The sequence below is a fragment of the Netta rufina genome (assembly GCF_964035555.1).
Source record: "Netta rufina genome assembly, chromosome: 8".
Classification (NCBI taxonomy): Eukaryota; Metazoa; Chordata; class Aves; order Anseriformes; family Anatidae; genus Netta; species Netta rufina.
The window spans coordinates 16,826,936-16,854,477 of record NC_140131.1 but is presented as its reverse complement, the minus strand read 5'-3'; the positions used below and the strand labels follow the sequence as shown (position 1 = coordinate 16,854,477).

At 38.9% G+C, this 27,542-nt stretch overlaps 2 protein-coding genes across 2 annotated transcripts in view; both read left to right on the top strand.

Annotated features, from left to right (window-relative positions):
• Positions 1-5,647, top strand: part of NIBAN1 (niban apoptosis regulator 1) — a 65,563-nt gene extending 59,916 nt beyond the window's left edge. The window contains exons 13-14 of the mRNA XM_084290943.1: positions 1,341-1,452; positions 2,355-5,647. Coding sequence (XP_084147069.1) covers positions 1,341-1,452; positions 2,355-4,081 — 1,839 coding nt within the window. The 3' untranslated portion in view covers positions 4,082-5,647. The remainder of the gene's footprint in view (positions 1-1,340; positions 1,453-2,354) is intronic.
• A 1,070-nt stretch (positions 5,648-6,717) lies between these two features.
• EDEM3 (ER degradation enhancing alpha-mannosidase like protein 3) overlaps positions 6,718-27,542 on the top strand; it is a 31,271-nt gene continuing 10,446 nt past the window's right edge. Inside the window, exons 1-14 of the mRNA XM_084290843.1 lie at positions 6,718-6,977; positions 9,171-9,216; positions 12,916-13,016; positions 15,587-15,626; positions 17,013-17,125; positions 17,881-18,034; positions 19,200-19,334; positions 20,885-20,990; positions 21,589-21,686; positions 22,980-23,105; positions 23,662-23,745; positions 25,214-25,297; positions 25,842-25,966; positions 26,475-26,640. Coding sequence (XP_084146969.1) covers positions 6,814-6,977; positions 9,171-9,216; positions 12,916-13,016; positions 15,587-15,626; positions 17,013-17,125; positions 17,881-18,034; positions 19,200-19,334; positions 20,885-20,990; positions 21,589-21,686; positions 22,980-23,105; positions 23,662-23,745; positions 25,214-25,297; positions 25,842-25,966; positions 26,475-26,640 — 1,542 coding nt within the window. The 5' untranslated portion in view covers positions 6,718-6,813. The remainder of the gene's footprint in view (positions 6,978-9,170; positions 9,217-12,915; positions 13,017-15,586; positions 15,627-17,012; positions 17,126-17,880; positions 18,035-19,199; positions 19,335-20,884; positions 20,991-21,588; positions 21,687-22,979; positions 23,106-23,661; positions 23,746-25,213; positions 25,298-25,841; positions 25,967-26,474; positions 26,641-27,542) is intronic.

Genomic DNA, 27,542 nt, shown 5'->3' with positions numbered 1-27,542 from the left:
GGGACTGTCTCTGTTGTCCTTAATCATTCTGGTAGGGTAGTACTCTGCAAACACCAGCTGCAGATGTTATCAGTGTGGCACATGAGGGGCCAGCTGGAATGCTGTTCACCTTGGCTCAAATTGATTAGTCCTTACTTTTCTTGCAGACCACGCACATTCACTTGCATTTTCATTGTAGCTGATGGAAGATGACTACCCTAACCCATCCCTGCCCTTTTGTTTCCCTGATGTTCATCAGTTCCCTGAGGCTCTTGCTGAGCCTCTCTAGCTTGTTTTGGTTTAAAAAGCAAGTGTAAAACCAAGTGTTTATTCAAGTTATGCTTGTAAATCTTTGAGTACAGATCATTCAAACTCAGGACTTTGAAAAATGTATTTAAAATCACTCTCCTCTCTATGTCATGCTACATACTACCATATCTCCCCAGAGTAACAGTTGCAGTAACTCTTTGCTGAGTGTCAGCAGTGCCTTCAAGACATGGTGTTCATGCACAGGGGTGAGCAAGGAAACAAAACTACTTCATCCCCTTAAATATAGAGTGTGGAGTCCTATCTAGTGTCTCTGCCATACAGGGCCAGAGGAAGCAGTGGTGGTGCAAACATCCCAGAAAACTTTTGTATTTGTACCTATGCAGAAGTGAGCAGCTGGCTCTGGAAGCAGATGTGTGTAACACAGCTGACAGGCCCAGTCAAGTCTTGACCTTCTAATAGAGCCTTAAAGAACATCTAAGGCCACCACCCCCCCCCACCATGGGCAAGGACACCTTTCACTGGACCAGGTTTCTTAAAGCCCCACCCAACCTGGCCTTAAACACTTGACTTTAAAGACTTAAATCCACCAGATGTTAGTCTGTAGGTATCCCTTTTAGAAATGGGCAGCAGTCACTTCATTTTCTTTTTATGGACCACCAAGCTACTTCCTAGTGATCGTGACTCACTTATTGCATAGATATAGCCTACTACATATAATTCGGTAAGCTGAATATGTTACACACCTATTACAAAAAACAAAACCAAACCCTGGATCTCCCATGCTCACTGTGGATTTGCCTCCTTGGACAAACAGTGAGTGAGGCATTTCCTCACCAACTCTTTATTTCAGAATTGTTTATTACAGTGCAGATGACAATGATCTATAGTGCTTCTAAATGTAATTGTAGTGTAAGAACAGTGTTTGGTAAGTGCATAATGAATTGTGAAAATATATACTTCGTTTACTCATAGTTCAAAAGAAGCATTGCAAGACCTGGTAGATGCAGGTGCTCTACTGAAGTAGGACATTCAAAAATCTCTGAAATTGCTGTGTTTTTATGCATCTGTTCCTTTCTTCTGTGTCTGCACAGGAGCTGCAGAAATACGAGCAGTTCATTTTTGCTGATTACACTAGCGTGATCCAAGTAGAGAATGTGTATGAAGAGATTTTATATCAGACACTGCTTGAAGAAACCCTGAAAGGTGAGGATACACTAGAAGTGACAGTAATAGCATTTTGGCCATTGGCCGGTGGTGAGCTATTGGTCCTGGCAGTTCTGAGCCAGGTCCCAGCTTTGCCAAAGACCAGGGATTACAGTGCTACTGTTTGGATTCAGCTCACTGAAGATGTGTGGTGAGCCCTAAAATTTAAATTCATGTAGTGACATTACTAAGCTTGGGAAAGTCAAAATTACAGCATGGCATCAGCATATTTCTGACAAAATGTAACCTTCATTTTATCTTGATTTCCTGGGCCCAGGAGTGAAATTATGCTCTTATTTGTAAAGGCCTGGTGACATCTAATGGCAGTGAAAATGAATTTCCCCAAATGAAATGTACTGCCAGGTGCAGTTTCCCATATATTCTTGATGCAAGTGCAGTACACCGGGCAGATGTCTCTGCTTGTGTGCCAGAAAATGAAACCATGCCAGATGGTATATAAAGATACATAAAATATTTGTATCTCTCTGGATCTGTCTGCCTATCTATATGCTAGATAAAGACAAGCTTCTGTGTTACCCAGTGGTCTTTTGTGGCACAACTGTTCCAAAATATCAGTATAATAATTAATGTAATAAGCACACTTTTGTTCATGTATCCAGTGTAATCACTTCTGCATTTAAACATTACCTTTGTGCACTGCAGGCCCTCTGGTACTTTTGTATTACTGCAATTACAAGTTTAGGTCAATACTGAAGTCCCATTAATGAAAAGAGAGAAAATTCTCCCCCCTCCACAATAAAGATAAACTGAAAACAAGTTGAAAATGAAAATTACTATTGTTTGTAATATCAATATATATGACATTAGAAACTCAGGGAAATAGTGTACCTTCCTTGGTGTACTTCTGTCAGTCTTTCCAAACCGTTTTCTGTTTTATTTAGTGATAAAAGAAGCTGCCATTCTGAAGAAGCACAACCTCTTTGAAGATAATTTGAACTTGCCCTGTGAAAGTGTGTCCAGTTTAACTGACCTGAAGACCCCTTCAGGATCAGCACAAACCACTCCCGCTAAGAAGCCTTCCACTGCCAGAGTGGAGATGTCAGATACTGACACTCAAAGTGAGGAGACACTCATTGTGACCGAAAAGATTTCCTGGGAGAAGGATCACGATGATAGCAAACCATCAGACAAAGAGGCAGTCATTTCTGTTAATATGGCTGGTAATCAGGCAAGCAAAAATGAAGAAGTGATCATTACAGATATCAGTGAGAAACAGGAGTCCCTTGCAGCTACCGTTACGAAACAAAAAGTTCCAGAGGAAAATACTGCTTTGGAGAAGGAAGACATGGTGAAAAAAGACTTTGTAGGGGACACTAAGACAGAGCTTACTACAAAACAAGAAGTTGTGGAGGAAAAAGTAGCTTTGGAGACTGAAAATGCATTCAGAGATTTTGGAGTCAGCCCTGAAAAAGAACTTAAGGTACATGAAGAAGCAGTAGAGGAGAAGGCAACTTCTGAGAACAAAACAGCAACGGATGCAGCGTTTGATGGTGGCACTGAAAAAGAAAGCAAAGTACAGGAAGAAGTTGTTGAGATCAAGCTGACTTCCCCACATGATAATGTAGTAGAAGCAGAGATTTTAGGAAATGACGAAATGAAAATCAAGGTAGAAAAAGGGATTATAGAAGAATTATCACAGAGTGAAAATGCAGTAGGAACAGGGCTTGAAGAGGAAAGTAAAAAAGAAAATAAAGGCCAAGGAGTGAGTATTGACATGAGGGTTACTTGTCAGGATGAAAACACAGGGAAAGGAGGTTTTGAGGAGGATTCTGAGAAAGAAAGCAAGTCAGAAGAAAAGAGTTGTAAATCCCCTGATGATGTGAATGAGATAAGGAATTTGCTGATGGCAGTAGTTGAATTACCAGCAGATACTCCACCTGAGAATATAAAAGAGATTTGTGAAGGTGAGATTTTAAAGTTGCAAGAGCATGAAGGGAATGAGATAAGCAAAATAGCTGCGGCAGAAACAGAAGTAAGACAGATGATGATGAATAAAGATGCAGCGGAAAGCACGGAGTTCAACGAGGACCGACCGCCTTCATCTAGTTTGGGGACAGGTGGTAAGAATTTAGTGAATGTGTCCAAGGCGGGCTGCAGTACAGCACAAGTAGAATGGCTGGTGGAAATCTCAGATACACCTCAAGCGGTAAAATCAGAAGTCGAGATGAAGCAAAGTGTTTGGTACACGGGTGCAGAAAGCTGTGACAGTAACAGATTGCAGCCAGAAGAACACACTGAAAATGCATCTGAAGACAAAAGATTAGATGGGAAGGGAGGAGGAGCAGGGGATACTCATGCTGTCCCAGTGGAGGTAGGGACTGAGAGCTTTTTTCATAATCCTGCTGAAAATCCAGACACAGCACAAGTGCCTATTTTGAATACAGAAAAGCCAAGAACGGGACTGATAGATGTGCCGGTTTCTTTGGTGGTGGATCAGGGAGAGGTTAGTGCCATACAAGTCACAGGAGGTGTTGAGCCTGGTGAGGGCAAAGGGAAGCCAGAAGATGAATCATCTTCACATACGGAAATAACAAGCTCAGAAGTACAAGATATTTTCACAGAAGAAAACAGGGAAGGTAGTTATGTACAGCAAAACCCTGAAGAGTAAGAAGTGTTTTTCAGCCCAGCCCTTTAGGATTTATTTGCTTCAGTAATCCCTGTTTAATCATGAATACTTACTTGAATTGGAGCTAGAGGAAACGGGCTGTACTGTGGTATTGCCAGCTTGCAGTTTTGTCACAGATCTCTTCCTGAGTGATAGGTGATAGGTTTCCTTTCAGTTAAAGCCCTCACTGCTTAAAATCGGATCGCTGTTGGGAAACCTCATCTTTCACTTAAAATTTGCTGCCTATTATGGTTATAGAAAAGTTTGAAAATGTCACCACTGAATGCTTCAAAAGCAATTCACCCCTGTCTATAAAGTTATTTTAACAACTTAAGACTAACTTCTTAGGTGTTTTAACTGGGGAGTGGCTCATGATTTTGAAATGCATGGATTTGACAGTACTGTTATCAGTCTTAGATGGTTGGTACATACGTTGCTATTCACAGATGCTTTTAGTATTTGCATGCAGTATATGGGAAATATATAAAACCATTAGTAGATAAACAGAACATGATAGTTAATTTAGTAGGTTGCTCCAAAGCCACACTTTGAGCAAACTCTGCAAACTGATAACATAATTATTATTAAGTTTTGACAGGTATTAAAGACAAGTGACTTTTCTGATTTTTTTCTTATTGCTATATTTAAAAAGGGGGAAAAAATGGGAGCAGGTTTCTCAGTCCAACTCTGTACTTCTCGGTTATTTAGCCTTCCAGAGCACTTTACGGTTATTTTATTTTATTTTATAGACGGGAAAGATGAGAATGTTTACAATAACTATAACCATAAGGCAGCATCCTTATGTTTTACTTCCCACCATAAAATATATTCACTTACAGCTATCTAATACCGAATATTAGGAGTCCTGCCATTCACATTCTTACTGACTTGAGTTACTCACTTTTGTAGGGCTTTCTAGGTGTGTAAATTACATCATAAATTGCAATAATTGTGAAATATTATGATGATTGCATATAATTTCTAATAGAGAAGATAAGTGAAGCAAAAATCAGCTAAGGGCTATTCACTTGTGCTTAGATTTTGGAAGGCAGAATCAAGTTTCAAAAGCAGTAATTAAAATGAGACTTGTTGCTTTCATAGCCAGCATACTATCATCCACATCAAATTGTGATCTATGCACAAAGTGGCTTGCAAGCATTATTTGCACACACAATATAAAGATTGTGCACAGAAAAGCTTGGAAATGAAAAACAGCATTGTAACAAATTGGGCTTTAGAGATAAAGACTACACTTCAGAGGTCACTGTAGGGCACCTTACACATTTGATCTGGGGTTTCTGACTCTTTCTGAATAAATATAAGGCTGTACAGGACAGCGAGATTAATAATAATCACAGTAAGCAAAGGACTGAGGGATCTGCATTCATGAAGACACGGGAAGAAATAACAAACTTCAGAGAGCATAATATTTGTTGGCATTTAACAACCTGTGTAAAGTCTGTTATTTAATGCAATCAAAATCTGCTATAATACTAACAGAGAATGGATACTGGAGGAACAGGCAAATATTACTGCCTGAGTGTGGAACATGTTGAGTAACTTGACAGAGTGGAGTGTCACTGTTGTAAAATAAATGCAACTCCTATTTATTCCAGAAGCTGTAGTGCGGTGTACAAACATTAATGTCACGTATGTTTTCCTTGCAAAAGTACTTTCGAATAGTTTCCTCCTTCATGCAAAATTACTTAGTTATTTCACTGTCACCTTTTTATTTCTTTTGTTTTTCTTCGTGTTTTTTTTTTTTTTTAATTATTATTATTTTTATTTAACAAATCATTAGCTACTTCTAATTGGTACTAAACATTAAGTGACTTCAAGTTTATAACGTGTGTTAGAGTTGGGCAGTGGCAGTCTCTTTTAGCAATATCACGGAACAGGGGACATGACTTTTGTATGAAGATGTGTCCACAAGAGGATGGCAGGACAGTGACGGTTGCTCTGCAAAAGCAGCTGTGCTCTACACAAGCTGTTCATGACCAACGTGAATTAGGGACATCTGTACATCCACAGTACAAGAAATATTCAGTATGAACACTCCCATCACGGCCGTTTTTGAGTTATTCCTACGGCAGGCCCGGATCAGGGTGATGGCCTTGGGCTAACAGCGGGTGTGGGATGGGGTCGGGGTGACAGCAACGCCGAGGCCAGCGACCGGCACGGCTCCACCGGGAGGCTGCGGGTACAAACAGCCAGCGGCCGGTAACCCGGGCCCGTGTGTGGAAGGAGCTCCTGCCCGGGCCGGCTGTGGGGGGCCCTGCAGGGGCACGGGGCAGGGCGGCGGGCAGGCGGCTTCGCAAGGCGCTGCTGAGGGGAACAACGCCCGCTCCACCGCCAGCGGGGCGGCGCTGAACTACATCTCCCGGCGACCGCGGGGCAGCCGCCCGCTGCGGAGCGGCGGCAGGGCGCGCGCGAAGCACGCCGGGAGTCGTAGTCCGGCCCCGCCTCTCCCCACCCTTTTGTCCACGTCGCCTCTCGCGCCTGCCGCGGTCACGTGGCCCCCGGCGCCCTCACGCCGCCGCGGCCCGCTCCCATTGGCCCGCTGGGGCGGGGCCGAACCCGGAAGCGGCGGCGCGAGGCCGTTCCCTTGGCTACGCCGCGGGAGGGCCGGGCCGGGCCGGGCCCCGCCGCCGGGAGCCGCGGCCGCCGCGCCGCCAGGGGCGGGATGGGCCGGGGCCGGGTCTGGGCCTAGCGGCAGCGGGCGGGCGGCCGCGGCCATGAGCGGAGCTGCGGGCTGCCAGGGCGGCGGCGGCGGCGAGCGGGGGCCTCGTTGGAGGCGGCCGTGGAGGCTGCTGGCGCTCGGCCTCCTCTCCGCCTCCTCTGTGCTGGCGGCCGCGCCGGGAGCCGGGGCCATGAGCAAGGAGGAGAAGCGGCGGCTGGGGTGAGCGCGGCCGGCACGGGGCGGGGAGGGGACGGGGCCGCGGGCGCTGCCGGCGGGCCCTGGCCGGCTCCGGCCCTCCGCCGGGCGCTGCGGCTGCGGCCTCGGGGGTTGCCGCTGCCGCTCGGGGCCCTGCGGCTGGCAGCGGGCGGAGGTGAGCGTCCCCCCGTGTGCCGGCCGGGCGCCTCGCGGCCGCACCTGGAGCCGCGGGGGGTGGGAGCGATAAAGAGGGGAGTTTGGTGTGGTTCTGCCCGCTTCCTTGGCTGAGGGCAGATTGCAGCCGTCCCTGGTCCGCAGCGGAGCCCAGGTTGGGGAGGACCCGCGAGGGGGGTCGCCGAGCCCAACTCCTGGCTGCGCACAGGGCCCCTCACAAGCAGACCCCGTGTCTGAGAGCGGTGTCCGAACGCGTCCTCAGCTCCTGCGGGCCCGGGGCTGTGACCAGGACTCTGGGCAGCCTGTGTCAGCGCCCAGCTGGCCTCAGGTTGTGCTGCAAAACAATCTTAATAAAATTCTGTGCAAGAGGCCCAGAATATGTCTCAATCAAAGCACAGATAATGAAACCAAGGAAAATCACAACTGGGAGCTTGTTTATGTTTGTATGAATCATTCAGTAAGGTACAGCAGTTTTAGATGGGTTATCTCTTCCTGTGAGCCTTGACATTCTACATTAAAACCATAGGTTCTTTTTGTGTATGTGTAGAAAGCTGATTGGTTTTTAATATGGCTTTTAGTTGCATGATGAAGACTACAATGTAGGTGGCAATGTATTGCACTGCATGAAGTAGTTTGGTTTTTTAGACAGACCTTTAATCAAGCTTAGCATGATCTTCGTTTATTGCCAGAGCAGCTTCACTGTCATTGTGTTCACATCAACTGGTCATTTGCAGAGAATAATGATGCAATGTGTGTAGGGAAAGCACTGTGGAGACTTTCAGTTATTTTAATATCACTGGACCTAAGCAGATATTTAACTTTGGTAATGCTTACAGTTAGTTGGCCTCTGCATCTTGGGTTCTCAGGGTACATATGTTGTGTGCTTTCCTCGTGTCACTACTTAATGAGTTTAGACTTCCCCCTTTGGTTTAAATTTTTTGTGTTCATAAATTCAACTTTATGCACCTGATGCCCCTGGTGTGTGCAAGCAGTCTTGCCACTGATTGTGTCTGGGGGCTCTCAGCTGGGTCATTGACTGCAGGTAAGCCATGCCTCTGCTCCAGGACAAGGTTATGTCAGTCACAGAAGTCCTTTCAGAAAGTGTCCTGTAAAAGCAAGTTGCATGTAGAGAGCTAAAAGCTGTGAGAAGTTTTGTGTGTGCTAAATTGCAGTTCAGCCTGGTGTGCTTGGTGGAGCTGGTACTTGAATGCCGCAGCAGGTGCCAGCACTGCAGGCCGGGTGAAGCCTCCGAAGTACCAGGAAAAGGCATCCTGTCCTTTCTTTTGATGGCTTGTCTCACTGGAGGAGTGCAAACCACTGCTTTGTTTCAAGTCATTGAACTAGACCCAAGACATTGAACCAAACCCAAGTTTCTTGGGTCTGGTTTTATCAGCGGAGACTGAGTTATATAGCTGTTAGCTTAGAAACTAGCATGGGTAGGTACTCAGTAAAGCACTTAGGTACAAATGGAAGTGGTGCACTCTGGGGAAGGCAGCCCTGTTCTCTATGGCAGTGCTCCTCACCTTGACTGCTTCTCAAAAACATGCAATAAATGTATCTTTGAGGATTTTCTTTACTGTGTGCTTGCCAAGACTCCTAATGCAAGGAAGATGTGTATCTCATCACTTATCTGAATCACAGATCGGAATTTAATGCTCTGTCAGTTGGTTTTAGTGTGGGTGATTACAGGATGAGCATAACTCTATGCTGGCTTTTGCTGAGCAAGGAGCGTGTCCCGTCTCTGCCTGTAACGTGTTAGTGACATCTACAGCTATTGAAGAGGAAGCACAGGAGGCTGAGAGTCCCCACATGCCAAATACTTAATTTTGTGTTAGGCAAAGGAAAAGCCAAATAGCAGCCAGATTAGGGAAAACTGTTTTGCTTTATTTCATTTACTTGAATAGAGTACACTAGTAGAGGAGCTGTTACTTACTGAGACTGAGATTATGGTAGCACATCTTGCTGTTCTAAGATAGCATGGTAAAGGACATTGTGATGCAGACCACCAATGCTGTTCTCTTTACTTTTTGTTTTGTTTTTTAGAAACCAAGTGCTGGAAATGTTTGATCATGCGTACAGCAATTATATGGTAAGGAAAATACCTGTTTGTTGAATTGTTTTTGGAATTGTTATTGCTGACCTGGAAGAGAAAGCAGGGTACAGTACTTGATGTTCTAGAGAAATAGCAGGAAGGTATTGGGGAAAATAACACTAAAATAAATAAGAGCATCCATATACCCTTTAAACGGAATTGAACAAATCTTTCAGGAGGAGCAGTGTCAGGAGAGTTACAATGGATTTCAGAATGCTGGCTAGGAATTGCTAGCTGTAACTGTTAATCTCTGCCTGATGCTTCCTCAGACTGGTTTCTCTCCCATCAGGTTATGAGCAGTTTTCGTCTTCATTAAACTCTTGGGTCTGTAATTCCAGACTCTTAAAAACAGTGAAAACAGGAAGGTTGAGAGAACCTGTTATCATCTGATTCTGGAGAATACAAAACGATCCTATTTTATGGCTAAAATTAAGTATTTTTGTTGTAGGAAGACATGCTAGATACAATTTGGTAGGTTTTGCTTTTTACAAATGAGTATGGTTTGAAGAACATAGTAGAACAAAAAGAGGATTAGGTGTCTTGTTTGTGCATTGTACCCTCTTCTGGGTATGTGATTGTCATATGGCAGCAAGCCACACTTACCAAGGTTTCTTCTAATATGGTTTGTAACTTTTCTGTTTAGGTGTCCTCACGTTCTGGGTACGTGAAGCCATTTTGCAATCTAATCAACTTCGAAATAGGTTAGCTTAGGCTTGATGTGCTACAGTATAAAGAATTATTCAGTGGAATGACTCCTCAAGTGATAGTTACTTTCATATATACTCTAAATAATACATTTCTGAGTAGAAGCTGTAAATGTCAGTAATATCAAATATGTATTCTTGCATAGTTTTACGAAACAATCTTTTTTTGTATATTCTTTATGGCTGTTACAGAAACCTCTCTTTTAAGTTGCGCCAGTTCCTGCAGGACAAACTCAACAGTTTTTTTGACAGTATCTTGTCACGTGTCCCAACTTCTGTATCACGATTTTGTCATTTAAAACAAAGGGGGGGGGGAAAGCTTGTGAGTTACACATTTATACACTGCATGAGTGGTACAGAATTAATAAACGCCAAGAGTATTTTCAAAATGGGTACAGTTTCCTTCTGAACTCCTGAGCTCCTGCTTTTGGCACCTTAGCAGGTAAACATCTGGCATTTTGGTGTTGATTTGTAACTAGTTACTTGAGCCCTGGTTCTGTTAAAATCACTTGGCTTGGTTTTCTCATGACATTCAGAAGTAAAAACTCTTAAGGATTTGGCAAAATTGTATAAAAAGTTGGCTGTAGAAAGGATCTGTGCTCCTACTGTTCATTGTGATCGACTAGAAACAGGTAGGTGTCTTGCTACATCTGACGCAAGAAAATTCTGGATTCAGGAGAATGACTTTGGCTATCCTGGAAACTGTGAAGCCAGAAGGATATTTATTTGCCACGTATGCTGGAACACTGAACAAACAGAGATGTGGCTTGTTTGTTCAATGCTGAAGAAAAGATTAGGGTATCAGGCTTGATTCTGACAGCAAGAAAATAAAGTGGTTTTGCAGCTGCTTTTGAAACAGCCAGGTGAAAAGTTCTGATTTTCTGTTTCTATTAATACTTATTTTAGAATTGAATAGCTGAAAGACTGAAAATCTGTCCTTATGTGCAAAGGGGAAACCCCTTTGCCCAGATGTTTTTTGTTTTTTTTTTTTTTTCCAGATATTAACAGGAGCTTTGAATAAAAAGCTGTTGTTATTTTCGGTCCTTCGACAATATTTATAATAATTTGGATGTTTTATTCTTGCCTGTCAGAAAGAAAATGTGAAAATGTCAGTCACTTCAGGTGTGGAGGCATTTCTTGCTTTGCAGCACTAGCAGCAGTGTGTCTTTTTGCTTTGTTCAAGTACCGTGCTGCACTGAATTTACAGCCCAGATACTGGGAAATCTGATCAGTGCTTCTATCAGAATGTGTAGAAATTCCAGAGTATCTCTCAAGCTACATTTGTGTAATATTTTTCTGAGGTATGTTTACGGTATGTAACATGTGCCGTATTTTATATTAAATGTGTCTTTCTGCTCCCTTTGAGGTTACCTGAAAGGGAGAAGTTAAAAGTTGGGAAACCACTTGTTGTAGTAGCCTTTCCTGCTCTAGATAGACTACACAAGCTTTTATTTTTTCAAAACTCTTCTTGTCCGTTATGATACTGTAAGATAAAAAGTCTGTTTTCTTCTTTTAGTGCCACCTTTTTTCTCCATAATTTAAGCCAGAGATCTTAGTTTTGACATGGCTCTTGTCATGTACTTCTTTAATCTGTTTTTCTGAATACTTTGCACAGATATTCAGAAACATCTGAGCTGTATTAAAATGATCCAAATTCTGGCTTTTGCAGTTGAACTTGAGAACAAAGTCATGCAAAAACCGAAATACCCGGGTGGTAGATGGGGAAACAAGTCATCAGTTTCAAAAGAAGTTGCTGTAAGAGCTGTTTATTTATAGAAGAATGTTCCTTATTTGCCTGTCTATTTTGTGTTTGAATATAGATTATTTTTTGTTCTGTATACTTGGAAAGATTTATAATGTGTTTACTTGCAGTTTCAGCTGCAGTAATTGAACTTTTTTTAACCTGCCACATGTCAGTTAGCCGTGCTGAAAGTAAAGTAGCAGAGCACGGTACCCCAGCCGGCTTCCTGATGCAATCAAGAGGTAGAAGCTCTGTCCCAATTCGCTGGTGTTGGGCTTCTAATGGAGAAGCATTTCCATGTATATTTTTGGATTTAGAGATATTTAAGTTTCATCTTTCTGAATGTCATTGTCCACTTCTGTGATTTTTCAGTAAACATCTATTGCACAATGATGAGTTACGCATTTGTGTGTATTTCAGCTGATACCCCATTTTGATGGTAGTTTAAACCTACAAAACTTACACTGACTTGACTGAAAGTAGAAATAGGTTTTGTTTGGTGGGCTTGACTTTGGCAACAGTGCCGCTGCTGTTATTTCTGCCTTAGTGACAAGAAATCGAGTTACGATACAGCTTGCTTGTGCTTTTCTAAAAGTATGAGGGTAACCATTGCTTCTCCCAAAAATCTAGTAATGCTTCACTCTTAAACTTTGTTGAATTTGTAAATGGGTTAGTTTTGTTGATCTTTTTGTGAATGTCATCTCTTGTTCTGATTTGTGTAGTGATTCACCAAATTCCTGTTTTACCTTCCAAGTGAGTTCTTGTATCAGGTACTGATTGTGACCCTGAATCACTTGTGTTCACTTGGCAAAGTTTCCAAAGTGACTTTAAGGTCTAATTCCCCTGATTTTTCCATGAAATACCAGTCACTCAATAACATCTGCATTAGTACTCGTTCTTCAGCTCATCTTTGAGGTGACTTCCACCTAAGGAACATTATAGGAAGCGTCATATGAACCTTGCTTTAGAAAGTAGAACTACTTTTCAAGGTAATTGGTGGGGTTATGGCTTTTGGGGTTGGTTGTTGTTGTTGTTTTTTTTTTTTTTTTTTGATGTGCCATTATCTGTTCCAGACTTCTGTGGGAGATTGTAGAGAGGTCCTATCACACTGTTCAGTTTAATTGGTTTTGGCTAGTCATGCAGGTTTTACTGAAGCACAGCAGCATTGGGCTTCCTTTTAACAAGCTCTGAGAATTTCCTGGAATGGCTGTAACAGTTATAACTTAATTTGTTTGTTTTGTTTCCCTTCAGGAGCATGCATATCCAGCTGATGAACTCATGCCTTTAACTTGTCGTGGACGAGTACGGGGTCAGGAACCAAGTCGAGGGGACGTGGATGATGCCTTGGGAAAGTCAGTATTTGAAACACAGTCATATGTAAACAGCTAGGAATCTATGTACAATTTGCAGCTTGTAAAACTTGTCTCTTCAGTCAACACATCCAGAAGCTTAATATTGAAAACAATTCTGTGGGTGCACATAAATCAGCAATTCGTCTCAAAAGTTCTGCTTTGAAGGAGAGAAAAAAAAACTATTAGAAAACTGTGATTGTTTAACTTTCTTCCCAGTTAGGCAGAAATAATTGCATTTTTTTATTTCCTCCCATGATGTTAACTGATGTGAAGCATTACCTTAATCAGGAAGAGAGCATTGACAGGTGAACAAGATACAAAGATAACTTTTTAAATTCATTCTGCAAGTATTTTCTGTAGCAGAGCCTTCCAAAGTGAGCTCCCATCTATGGTGTTAGTAAATTTGAGCCTTAAATAGGGTTTATAAGGTTTAATTATCAGCTGCACAGAGCGGTAGAGTGTTATCCACTATGCTGGCCTTATAAGCGATGTATAAAATGCTTTTTTTTAAGTAGAAAGCTCTCTGAAAACTTAATTAGTCAAATGATTATCACATGCATGGTAGCCTGAGGCCCTGGCCTGAGTGTAAACCATTATTTCAGACCTAGAAATTCCTCACAATTTTTCTCTTCAGATAACTTGAAATATAAATTACTAATCCTTTATCAAACAACATGTGGATTTAAGGTACAGTTTTTCTCCAAGTTAAATTGAGCAAAGCCAAATTGAATTACTCTGAATGTAATTTTTTCTACAAATGTCTGTATGTGCATGCTTTATGTTCCTAGCACAAATAATTTAAAAAAAAAAAAAAAGCAGACACTGATTTTATTGATGTCACTACTTAGTCTCTCTGAGCAGAATAGCATTAATCAAAGGTGAAGTGCTTGTCTTAAGTACCTCATCTAATACATTATATGATATTGAGCATGTTGTTTTGGTTATTTCTGGTAATGTAGAAAACTTCATTAATCTAGAGATTCCTATATAATCTCGCCATCTGTTTAAAATTGGACGGATTGACCTTGGAGGTATTGAGAGAGATGACTGATAAGAAAGAAATGTCAAGAAATTGTATTTTTAATCTGGTCATCCATTTTTTTAATGACCTTTACTTATATAGTAACATACTATTGTTTGAGTGAAAATACCTTTCCGCCTCACAGGTGCATTGAATAGTTTGGGTATTTATTTTTCTGTATGCGTGCTTTTTATGGTCCTAATAATCAGCAGTGTTTGTATTTCAGATTTGATATATAACACTTTTTCTTGCCAGCTGGCTCATCAGTCGTGTTCTACACTGTTCTTTGCAGTCAGAATGTAGTTTAAAAAAAAATCACAGGATGAGACAGCTAGGTCAGTTGTACTTTGCTGTAGGGCTGGGGAGTGTACCTGTACAGCAGGCTTCTCTACAGCTGTGTAATACACAACTTTCCCCTTTTTTTTTTTGTGGAAAAAGTTGCATATTTGTTACTCAGCTATGCATAGCCCACTAGTTAGTCTCCTTCTCTTGTAGAATGACACCCATGCAATGCCATTATATCTGTATGAATTAAATTTAAAAAGTGACAGTATATGACCACTTAGCTGCAATGCTAATTATCCTCATGCACAGTCATGTGTTGCCTACAGTACCCAAAATCTGAGGCACTGTGCTTAAGTTCTTTACACGTGTTCTTCAATAGGCAGTTGTGATTGTTTCCCAAGTTTTCACCTTTAGTGCTTCTTACTGTGCATATTCTTTTCCATGCATGTTACAAGTTAGTTAACGTAAGAGCACTTTTATTGGGTTATGCCAAGTGCTCATCCATCTTAGTATGCACTAAAATAGTTGTAGAGAAGGATATTGGGACAACCCTTACTGCAATACTACTGTTCAAACAGTATGCATCCAACTGTAGCTGGGCACCAGGTGTTGTCTTTTAATGACATGTGTAGGTATTTATCCCACAGAAGAGCCCTTGCTGCTCTGTTTTGTACCTTTTCCTGTTCCATTACATCCCATGCAGAAGTTTCATAACAAAATAACAGCACTTCCTTTATTCTTTCTCCAGTAAGTTGTAACACTGAATTTGATTGGAATAAATTGCAGCTTTTCCTGAAATACATATTTGGAACAATTTCTGATAGGAGAAATTTAGCTTGGTCCTGCTTTTTGATTTTCCTAAATAAATAAACTCTATTATTGCATTTAATAAGTCAACATTCTTCATTTAAAAAAAGGAGGGGTGGGGAGTTGAGAGTTGAATGTTCTGTTGGGTCTCTTCTCAGTACATTTGATTGGAGACGAGAAATAAAAACTTAATTTGCTTACAATACCTTTAAAAGTTTTTCAGTAAATAAAAGAATCTTTATAATCATAGTTTTGTTTCAACCATTCTGGTCACTGAAAAGGAAAGAAACTTAGTATCAGCAGGATATTAATTTTGATATTAAACATGCACAGTTTTTCAGTAGCTGGTGACAATTCAGTTTCTTCCATGGTCTTAGTTACTATGAAATATGATTATATGATTTAATTTTGAAACATACAGGTCTATAATAAATCTGTTTTAAATTTTATTTCATAGGTTTTCACTGACCTTAATTGATACCTTGGACACTCTTGTGGTAGGTTTAATTTATTGGTAAACTTATAAAACAAAAAATGATCTTCAGCTGTTCAGACTTACATTTTTTTTAAGCAAAAAAGGAATCTAAAAATGTATATCATTCATCACCTTTAATCTTTAGGCATCTGTTGGAAATGGCTATTGCTTCTAAGAACTTCTAAGTGTTGTGGTGATGTTGTTCAGAATTCATTGCAAGAAGAATACTGGAACACTTCTGTATTTCACTGTTGCTTTGTCTTTTCTTGTGCTAAAATTTAACAAAAATGTATGCAGGATTTTTTTCAATTATAATCTATGGCAACATGCTGACATATAAGTGAACACCTCTTAGTATCTACTGAATTATTTATTTTTAAATTGCATGTGCTTGTTTCGTGGATGAATTTGCAGGTATTTAAATGTATATTTAAGAAATTCAGCCCTTAATGTATTTGCTAGGAAATGTTGCCAGAATCTCTTTAAGAGATGCTGGTTGTTAATAAACTACTTTCCATTAGTTTTCAATCCCTTTTTGGAATATATTGCCATGATAAAATACATTTTGGGAATTAGAAATTCAGCCATTCATATCTCCTTGTAAACAGCGCTTAAGCTTTGAAAATCTTAACTGCACTTCTTTGTTGTGTGAATCATATAATGTTCTTCCTCTGACAGCTGTTCTCTTCTTATAATGTGCTGTGGCATGACCCTTGACTGGTTTTGAATCACAAATGTTAAAAATGTGGAATCTGTTACTTCCGGTCCCTACATGAACACTCAGATGTATTGTTAGGGTTTGTTTATTATTTGCTTGTCTTAGGGCAGGATTAATACATGTGGGGTTTAAAGGTACTTATGGTAACAAATTGGAAAAGTCACAGAAGTTCTGGAAGGTTGATTAAAACAAAGTCAGTGTGAAAAAAATCTGTAGGAAATGCTGGGACTGTTCTTCAGGCAAAAGAAGAAAACTGCTGGGAGGAGGAAGGCTGCTGGGGCTGTTCACTGGGCTCAGGGCATGGCTCCTTACACCATGGGTAGGAGACTTCTGTGAAATCAGAGGCACTGCAGCAGTCCAGCCAATGCTCACCCTGCTAGTGCAGAACCAGCCCGCTGAGTCTCTTGCACTGAAGTTGTGGGGTGGGAGTAGGGGAAGGAACAAACAAATCCCTGGGTGTTTGTTGACTTTTTCTTAACATAGAGCTTCGATTGTCTTCCATGCATCTCACGAGAAAAACAATACTAATGCCTGTTCACAGTGTATCAGAGTATGTCCTGCAGGACCCTAGTATCAGTCTAAGACATGGGAAACTTTGATTTTTAAACTGTTGCTCTTGTTCTTCCACACCTGAGTGTGACTGTATTAACTGTGGTGGAACCTAAATGTTTGGTTACATTTGTATTCCAGGTGTTAAATAAAACCAAAGAGTTTGAAGAGGCTGTAAAAAAAGTAATAAAGGATGTTAACTTAGATAATGACATAGTTGTATCTGTCTTTGAAACCAACATACGAGTCCTTGGGTGAGTAACTTTCATGTCTTCAAAATTCTTTAAAACTCCATTTTAGCTCAATGTCCTGAAGGTGTACCTTCATGTGTTATTTCACGTCATTTAAAAACATTTGTTCCTTTGGCAGTTAGCATAATTCAACATACTTTGCCCTAAAAAAGGTTTTAAAATTCTAGGCAGAAATTGATGCAGTGGTGCTGAATCAAGTTGACACCATCTGACTTCTGCAGATGCAGCTTCTGTAATTAAAAAAAAAAGCCTGTGTGTGCTGAGGTAGCAGTGTTTTTTAATGGAAATAGTCTTAAAGGTTGCACTGCTCAATACTTGATTTAAGAGGGAGAATATTTCAAAACTTAAGAGTTGTAAATTATTTCAGGTTGGAAGGGAACTCTGGAGTTCTCCAGTCCAACTTCCTGCTCATAGCAGCATCAGAGCAGGTTAATTTTAAGCTATTTATATGCAGTTTTAGAAGTGCTATTTGTTTCTCTTAACGAATTTTGTTGGTCAAGAAAGCTGTTTTTCTTTATGAATCCATGATTTGTCTGTAGCTTGGGGCTGAGTCCTAGCAATAAGAATTGCTTCCAAATTACCAACACCTCATCTTGATTGTGGTTGGAGTTGCATCTGCTAAGCATTTCTGAAAACTATAGCCATGTGAGCATAGCACAGTTATTTACATATGGTTCTTTCTTTACACGATAGAAATTCTTGCATTGCTGGTAGATGGATATACCTGTTGAGCTGTGGATATCTTCTCTTGTGTTTAGAGGTCTCCTAGGTGGGCATTCGGTGGCAATTATGCTGAAAGAAAAAGGTGAACATATGCAGTGGTACAATGGTGAACTTCTGCACATGGCGAAGGAACTAGGCTACAAGCTTTTACCTGCTTTTAACACCACTAGTGGTCTCCCTTATCCAAGAGTAAGTTCTGTGGTTTCTGCAACTGAGAAGTATTTCCATAAGGAAAATTTTTGTTGTTTCATTTTAATCTATTTTCTGACTTCACTTGTATATTTAAGTGTACTGAAAAACAGAAACTTGTAAATTTCTTGTTTTCAATACATGCTACCTACTATTTTTAAAATACAGCTTTTGATGCTCTGAATCCCTGCATTTCCGGCTCTGCCAACTCTTATACACGTTGTCATGGGTAAATAATAACAGCAGAAATCTTGTCTAATCACTGTCTGCTGATCTCTTGCTCCTACAGGCACTATCAAGTATCTGAGAGTAATTTTTGTTTTGGTACATATCTCTCAGTCAGTAAAAGATCAACTTGCAAGCACATGCAACTTAGCACAGAACTAATTAGTCTTCATGGTCTACATCTGATTTTTTTTTAAAGAGGGCAAATTAACTGGAAAGCTGTAATCTAAAAATACTCATTTAATATAAAATCTGTTGTTGTATTCAAAGTGTGGTACATATTCTCTGAATGACAGAAAAATATTCTATGTATATCATCCATTCCGTATGTAGCTTTGACACTACGTACTCCTGCTACACTGTGGGATGTAGCTTTGATTGGAAACCTTCCTGTGAGTTAAAGACTCAGGCTCTACTGAAAATGTCCAATTCAAAATGTTCAGTGTTTCTCAAAATTCTGGTGAGATGGCCCTCTCTAGAGTGTAGAAAGCTATGTTGTGCCTGGTACAAAAGCGGGTCCATCAGCCTGGTATATTCCCTGGAGCCAGGAATATTGAGATGTCTACAAAGCTTAATTTCCACGAGCACTTCCAATGTTGTTGAGTTTCTGGTTTGAAGGTTTGAAGGTGCTAGAATTTTATTTTTGGGGTGGTATTCTTTTTATTCAAATGTCTAGTGAACCAAGCAACAGGCTTTGGGGCCAGTCCTGGTTTTGCTGTAGGTAATTCTGGAAATTTTATATGCATGTTTGAGGTGACAGTATATGGTGAAGCAGAGCAAAACTGAATTGGTTGAGGAGGGGAGGGAGTGATATTTCTGTCTTGGAAAAAGCATAGATGATCTAGTTGCTGTACAGATGGCAGTATGAATTTTCTCTACACGGGAGTATAAGTTCTTACAGCTAGTGAAAATAAAGGTAATAATCTCTACTTTTCTCTAGGTCAACTTAAAATTTGGTGTAAGACATCCAGAAGCAAGAACAGGAACAGAAACCGACACCTGTACAGCTTGTGCAGGTACCTTGATCCTTGAGTTTGCTGCATTAAGCCGATTCACAGGAACATCTATATTTGAGGTTTGTTTTTTACCATTGCTTTCATAATAGGTATTCATTAGTTTTCTGCAATTTTGAAAAAATAATTTTGAATGGATGCATATAATAACTGTTTTGCATTAGAAGTTTGCATGTGTTCAGATTCGTTTGTGCGCTTCTTCCAAAAGCATTCCTTTTTTTTTTTTTCTTGAACATACAGGAACCGATTTTGTTTGAAAGCAATTTCAGTAATGCAGAAGTAAACAAATATATTGAAGACTCTAGCTAAAGTATATCATTTGCATAGTTTTTGAGTAGAGGGTTCAGGACTAGAAAAAGGAAAAGTGGTCCTTTTCCTTGAGGTCTAAGAGATATTTATACCTCAATATGCAACTTAAGGAAGGAAAATAAATCATGCTTGTAATTATTTTGCCATGTATCTCTGGTAGTAATAAATATCCCACTGGCCCTCTTAAAACTGTCTCCTAGTGCCTGTATAGATAGTGTGCTCACTGATTTTAATTTTTTGCCATTTTTTGAGATTTACTATCTACTACTTACCATCTCTTGCTCAGTTTAGTCTGTAGTCTCTTTAGATATTCAGTGAGTTGAAGAATACAAAGCAGTGACAATATATAGCAGTCGCTATTAGATAATATCAAAGTTTTTAATATGGTAAGAATTCTACTTTGAATTTTTTAGGGCAAACCTGATCTTCATGACTTTTTTTTCCATCTTCTTTGTCACAAAGCAGGAAAGATTAAAATAGTAAAACAATTATAACTCCCTTTTATAAAGAAAGAAAATCATAAAACTATCAGTACTATGTTGTTCTGCTGTACATTAAAGAGTATATTTTCAGAAGTCCCTCAATTATTGTAGCCCCACTGAAGTTGCACAACACCTATCCAGGAGTATAAGGACAACAGAAAGATGAATGAAAATGTTTGAGTATATATGCACATATATGTATATATATGTGTGTGTGCGTGTGTATATATATATATATATATAAAAAAAGATACTAAATAAAGCAAGCTCTTTCAGATTATAATTTTTTTTGATCTTTCAATATGGCGTTTGATTTCATGAAAGCAAAGTTGAGCCTCTGTTTAGTGTTTTGGTCAAGTTACTTTGCATGTATGTAAAGAATGCATACAATTTGTGTACTAATAAACAGGGGTTGCTGCTCCACCTTGAGATGTCTGAAAAGACATAACAATTTTGCTTAGAAGGCCATTATGTTTCTTGAAACATTTTTGAATGAGGTTACACTGTCCTGTCTGTAGGCACCATTTCACGGTAGTAAACATGTAGAAGGATGTTTATGACTTTCCTAAGAACATACTGGCAAATAGTTGCTTACACAAGCACTGCTCTTTCTAATCTGCAGTAGAATAATTATTTATGTGAAGTGTGGACTAAACATTCTTCTACTTAAGTGTGTGTAATCTAATACAGAGTTTTACAGTTTTGTTAGACATGAAACTACTTCATAGCATCTTAATTTTAATAGACAAAAGAATAAACAGTCTTTATAGTTTCCTTTAATGAGTTACAATTTCCTTTAATGAGTTTCCTTGTTTTTACAGGAGTATGCACGGAAAGCGCTTGACTTCATTTGGGAAAAGAGGCAGCGCAGTAGTAATTTAGTGGGCGTTACTATTAATATTCACACTGGAGACTGGGTTCGCAAAGGTGTGTGATATTCTGACTCCAGAATCAGTGATTACAGGTGGTTTGGGGCAAGGAAAAAATCTTAACGTTTCTTTCCCCCCCCTCTGCCTTTCTGTAGACTATTTTAAAATGTTAATAGGATAGGCAAGTTGTATTACGTACTTGAGAGCTGGAGAAACAAACAAAGCCTGGCTTTCCTCTAAAAGAGTATTTTTGTTGAGAAACTATTATTTTTCAATGTAAAGAAAGCATTCTCTGAATCACTTTAATACCAAGAGTGGAATGCCTTGGGATAAATTCTGAGAGATTCTACTATAAATACAAAGTGAAAATATAAATAAGACTGTGTTTGTATATGGCTGTCAGTAGGAATATTTTCATATGAGAAAAGTGCAGCTGGCTTAGATGCATGTTTGTTCATGTTATGTGCATTGATATTGCAAAACCTTTAGTATAGCTGAACAGTATTGTGCATCTGCATCCATCTGTGCTTTAATTCTAGTTAGAGCCCGTTTTTCCTTTTACTGAAAGAGCCTTTGAAATCAAAATGAAGTCATGTGAAAACACCTATGTAGTTACTTAAACTGAAAAACACCTTTTCATTTTCTGTTGTTTCTAGATAGTGGAGTTGGAGCAGGAATAGATTCATATTATGAATATTTATTAAAAGCCTATGTCTTGCTGGGAGATGACAGTTTCCTGGAAAGATTTAACACAGTAAGTTAACACCTTGCTCGGATTTCTTCCTCCTGTAAGACTAATGTAGGACTAATTGTATTGTCAGTCAGCTGTTAGCCTGTGAAGCTTAGGAAGAGATCTTTAGCAGAATCTGAGATTTTGGATGTCTGCAATGCAAGTTCTTTTTGATACAAATTTTTGCTGAACTTGGGTGAACATCACATCACATCAGCAGCTATTTTAACCCCATCCAGTGCAGGCTGGAATCTTCTCCTGGACCTTTTACTGTGTTTCTAGTAGAGGAGAACTGTAATTCAAGATAACCTTGAGAGTGTAGTGCTGCAAAGATTTCTGAAAAACAACAAAAGAGCTTCTCATTAAGAACTGTCCTGAAGCAACGGAGAGCTGAAAATCAAGACCTGGATATTGCATTGCATTTGCAGATCCCAAGGCCTAGTATACATTTATGTATACATACAAACTGAAGATTAGATTACATTATTTTGTAAGATTACTAAGTAATTTTGTCAGCATTGTTATTCTTTCTTTTGAAAATAGCAATGTCCAATAAAAACATTTTTATAAAATGATTTATATAGCATGACTTTTATATCATACACAGTACTTAAATTGGATAAAATCAGTAGCTAAAGGCCTGGTGCAAAACTTGGTGTAATGTTTATTTTATATATGCTCACCTTTTAAAGCCACCATTATTATATTTATCTTCAATTATATCTGTTAACTGTGCTTCCTATTGTTTCGGCTCATGCTCATGATTTACCTTCTCTGCTTCTGAAAACAAGACAGCTATCTTGAAAAGAATAGGATTGGAAATCAGCTGTCAAATGAGCTAGAGGTTTTTAAATTGTTTTCAGTAATTAAGTCCAGTTGCTTTAGGTTTGTTTTTTTTTTTAAGCCCACTTTTCCTCTTCTCCTCCTGAGTTGTACTTGCCTTAGAATTCTCTTTTATTCAGAGAAAGCAATTTCAGCTTTGCTTAGCGTGCACTTAAGGTACGGTTGTTCAGACTGAATCTTTAACTGTGATAGTTGCTTGTTGAGTATACTCATGGCTTTTGTGTATACCTTTGTATGTGTGTTACTTGGAAAATGTGACTTGTATAGCATGTACAGTACTGTGGAGCATTGCAATAGCTGGTACCCTTTTGGTTTGCCAAGCTAGAAACTACTCTGTATTGCAAAATGCAGTAACAATTGGTTGGGTAGTACTGGTTCTTCCATTGAAATAGAATGCCATAGGCTCATGATCTAAATCTGTCACGTAAAACATAATTGATAACAGAAAAATAACAAATTTATTTTATTTGTCAGCACTACGATGCCATAATGAGATACATTAGCCAACCACCTCTCCTTCTTGATGTTCATATTCATAAACCAATGCTAAATGCTAGGACCTGGATGGATTCTTTGCTAGCTTTCTTTCCAGGATTGCAGGTAAGGCTTAAAACCCATGTGCAGATTAATTTTTATAAGTAATAAGCAGTTAAATAGACTGGATATGTAATTGACAAGTCAAGCTTAGTAACCTGGTTTTCAAAAAAATTTATTTGGAATTGCTGCACTCACTCCTTTTATTTATATGCTATGATGCAGGTTGACTTGCATCCAGAAAAGTATGTTCATATGATTCACTTCCTTCACTCCTAGTCATGAAAACACTTGAATTAAGCTGCCTTTTTAATAATCTAGAGACAAGTTTTCTAGCTTGTGTGCAAGTTACATCTTTAAGGTTAAATAAATCAAGTTTCCACCACGCCTATCTGTAAATGGTAGTAATTGTTTCTCTACACAGGCAGTCTTAATGACCCCACTGATTTTGCTTAAAAAGCTCTTATGAAATATCTGTGATGTACTCTGAAATAGGGTAATACAGTGTGTATCTGCTGGGAATGTAGAAATTCGTGTGTGGCTTTACACAGCAAGCATGCCTAACTTTGAATATTATTTGCACGTGTGGTAAGTTTGTGCTAATTTTATTATTGAATTTTAGGTGTTGAAGGGTGATATTCGACCTGCTATTGAAACTCATGAAATGCTGTATCAGGTTATAAAAAAACATAACTTTCTTCCTGAGGTAAGGTAGTTTTTTTTTTTATCATGTAAATTGATTCTTACCTTACATTGAGCAGTATCAGACATACATTTGAAAAAATAGTAGGTTACGTGTCATTAAAACCAAAGGCACACTTCTACAGCATTCTTACGCAGTTTACAGTTCTACATGTATGACAATAGGGATACTAAATATTTTTCCTTCAGTTAGGCTGTAGTTAGTACAGTAATAATAATTAACAGTTGCTTAGACTTTATATTTCAGCCTTTCAAAATTGATTTTGACTTATTTCAATATGCAAAGCTTATATAAACACATGTGGTTGTAGCTGCTTAGTAACATAATAGCATTAATGCTAAAAATCAGTCATCTTCGTTAACCCAAGACAGGAAAATGAAGGCTGACTGTTCAGAGAATGTTCTGAAATCTCGTATAATGTTCCTGAACGCAGTAACAAGAACTTGCCTGTAGATACTGCAGATGCAGTGTTTGAGCGAGTTAATTCTGCACAGAAAATCTTGCTTACCTGTTGAAGTATGTCATTCTGTGATGACCCAGAAGGTTTGAGAGAGCTTCTGACTCTTTTAGTAATTTTGACTTTCATCTGGTGCTAGTTTGTTTCTTTTAGAGGATATTTTAGTTAATGTTACTGTGGAAACAGACCAGAAAATGCTCTCCAGTCACTGGAATGATTTTTTGAGTACTTTTGAAATGATATGACTTTCTTCCTTAAGCTTTTGTGTTGTTTTTTAGTGCTTTGTATTAACAAGGGGGATTTTGCAAGATCTGCTAGTGGAATTTAAGCCAATATTGTATCCCCTTTAGCAAAGACTTGGTTTAGACCCTAGCAGAGACAAGTAGTGTGTGTAAGTCATCACAGAAGCGACTTTTGCCAGTGCATGTTGAGAGTGAATATACAGAGTAGGAAATTTTTAGATAACTGACTTCTGGTCTCTGGTATTTCTTACGTCAAACAGCTGCTTACAATCTGTCAGTCTGAGAGGACAATTTAATGCACTGGAAGTGTCAGGTGGTATGTATGTTTGCAGAAATGGTATTTCTTGAAGCTCTGGTTGGTCTCTCTGTAGCAACCCTGCACCAAGCTACTGTGGATGGCTTGTAGCAGTGTGCTGGTGCAGGTGGGAGCAATGGGTGGCTGTGTGCTCCCTCCTGGGGCTGGAGCACGAATCCTCATCCGGGACCTTTTGTCTCCTGAAAGCCCTGCGGGGCTCCCCTCGTTGGCTGGATGATGTCAGGTCTTCTTTGCTGACACAGCTTAAATCTTTCTTATACTCAATGTGCTACAGCACTGTTTTAGGTTTTGGTCTCAGGTGAACTAACTAAAAGGAGGTTCCTGTGGCCTCCTAAGATTGGCGTTGGGCATCAGTCCTCCACTGGTGTACTTCAGCTGTTGTAATATGGTTAACACAGAATTCGAAGTAAACCCATGTTTGTTTTTATCTTGCATGGTTTTTCTCTTCTTCCTCAGGCTTTCACAACAGACTTCAGAGTTCATTGGGCTCAGCATCCTTTAAGGCCTGAATTTGCTGAAAGTACTTATTTCTTGTATAAGGTAAGATCAGTTTCATTCCTCTTTTGGTTGCTTTTTCTTGCACCTAGAATTGTAACTGAATTACAACACCAACACAAAATAAGTAGCCTATCCAGCTTATTTTATCTACTGGAACCAGTTCTGTATATAGACAGGACAGAAGTATTATTAGTATTAAAAATTGTTCTAGGAATTTTATATGCCTAGCATTAAAAAAAAAAGTCATTAAGTGACAAAAGCCCGTATTTTTAAAGACATTTAGGATTTGCTGATCTCTTAGATCTTGTAGAGACTTAAGAACAAAAGCTACTTGTACCTTGCAGCGTAACACCAAATGTCTTGGGTGTCTGTAAATACTTTCATGTGCTTATCTGTGTTTCTGCAAAAGGTGACAGTGTTGTACCTCAGAGGTCCTATTTGTAACTGGTTAGCTCCTATTGATAAATTAGGCCTTACTGGTATCTAATAAGGTACGAAAACAATATATTACAACAGAGCAATTAAAGCAGCTAATTGTGAAGTCTGTGTATGCCTGAAGGTTGTTTTTTGTTGTTGTTTTTAATAGGCTACTGGAGACCCTTATTATCTAGAAGTAGGAAAAACACTCATTGAAAACTTAAACAAGTATGCAAGAGTACCTTGTGGGTTTGCTGCGATGAAGGACGTTCGTACAGGAAGCCATGAAGACAGGTGAAAGCTTTTGCAGTTTTTTTTTTTTTCTTATGAAATTGTATGGGGAAAATAAGTCTATTTACCCTGTTGATAAGATTGAATTAATTGACTTTTGAGTAGCTGTCTGTCTTAAGGTTGGTAACCAGTTCTGAAATTATCAATACTTGTCATAGTCTGTAAACTATTTCCATATTTTTACAGATTGTTTTACATAAGAATATTTTTAGTTTAATAACCTTTAATTTTATAGCACACTTTCATTAGATTCAGAGCAATAGACTAATGACTTTCAAACAAAATATACTTCAAATCTAGAAGTTTCAAAAAAATAAAATAAAATTTTTTTAGTGTAATGCTGCTTTGTATTGAATATGCTGAATTGTTTCGTTCCAAACGTTTTCTTCTAATGGAGTAAAGTTCAATAACAATAGTCATGAAGACTTCAGAGGTGGAGCAATATGAGTATTTCTTTTACTGACATTTTAGAACGATGCGTATCTTAAAGGGCATCTGTTTTTTTCCATAGAATGGACTCTTTCTTTCTGGCTGAAATGTTTAAATACCTTTACCTGCTGTTTGCTGATAAGGAAGACATGATTTTTGACATAGAAGATTATATATTCACTACAGAAGCTCATCTATTACCACTTTGGCTTTCCACTACAAACCAAACCATCTCTAAAAAAAATACAGTAAGTAACCTCAGGTTTAATGGTGCTGTAGATCAGTTCCTTTTTTGAGAGGAAGTGGAAGAAAAATCATAGTTCATAGTATGCTAGTTTTGACAGTCTGTTTTGTCTGAACCATTTCATCATATTAACAGTGACAGTCACATGCATCTGAATGTTTCCGTAATCAGATTCTGCATCATTCAGTCTTGAGAAAAAAGTTGTGGCTATTAGCGATATTTAAAAAGAATCATTCTCTGTCTCGGGTTGTATAAATCTTAAAATCACGTGCTTTGATATTTTTATCTTCACATTTATTTTCTCTTATTTTTCTACAACACTTACAACAACATTCTTAAGTCTTTTTGTTGCTTATTTTACTACACAGACCCTTTGCAGATTTTCAAAGATTCTTGAAACTTCTGCAAGGTTAATTTGACAAGATAGTTATAGCTTTTGAGATGTTTAATTGTTCTAGTTTGTGTGATATGCATCTGTTATGTAAATTTAGGACTATAAACGTGTTTATAAATTATCTTCACCTTCCAAAATACCTTATGTTACTACAGCTGTGTCTTGAAGCATAGAAACGCTTCTCTTATTTATGTTCAATAATGTGGTATAGTTTATTTATAAATAAGTGTCATGAGGTTGATTTTGTTTGTTTGTTTCCTGATGGTGGATATCCTGCACTCTTTGAAGTGTTCTTTTCTGGAATATCATCTCTTGTCTTTGAGTTTAGGAAACAGGGCTTGTGAAGGAATTGCGAATGGATTTAAAAGGGACAGCATATACTACCAAACTTTTTCAACACCTGTGATGTAACTGGGTTTTTTGCTGCTTTTTTGTCGCTGGTGTGATCAGCATTTTTCAAATTATGCATGAAGTTCTTCAAAGGTTTTTAAAGATTGTTTTATATAATTTTC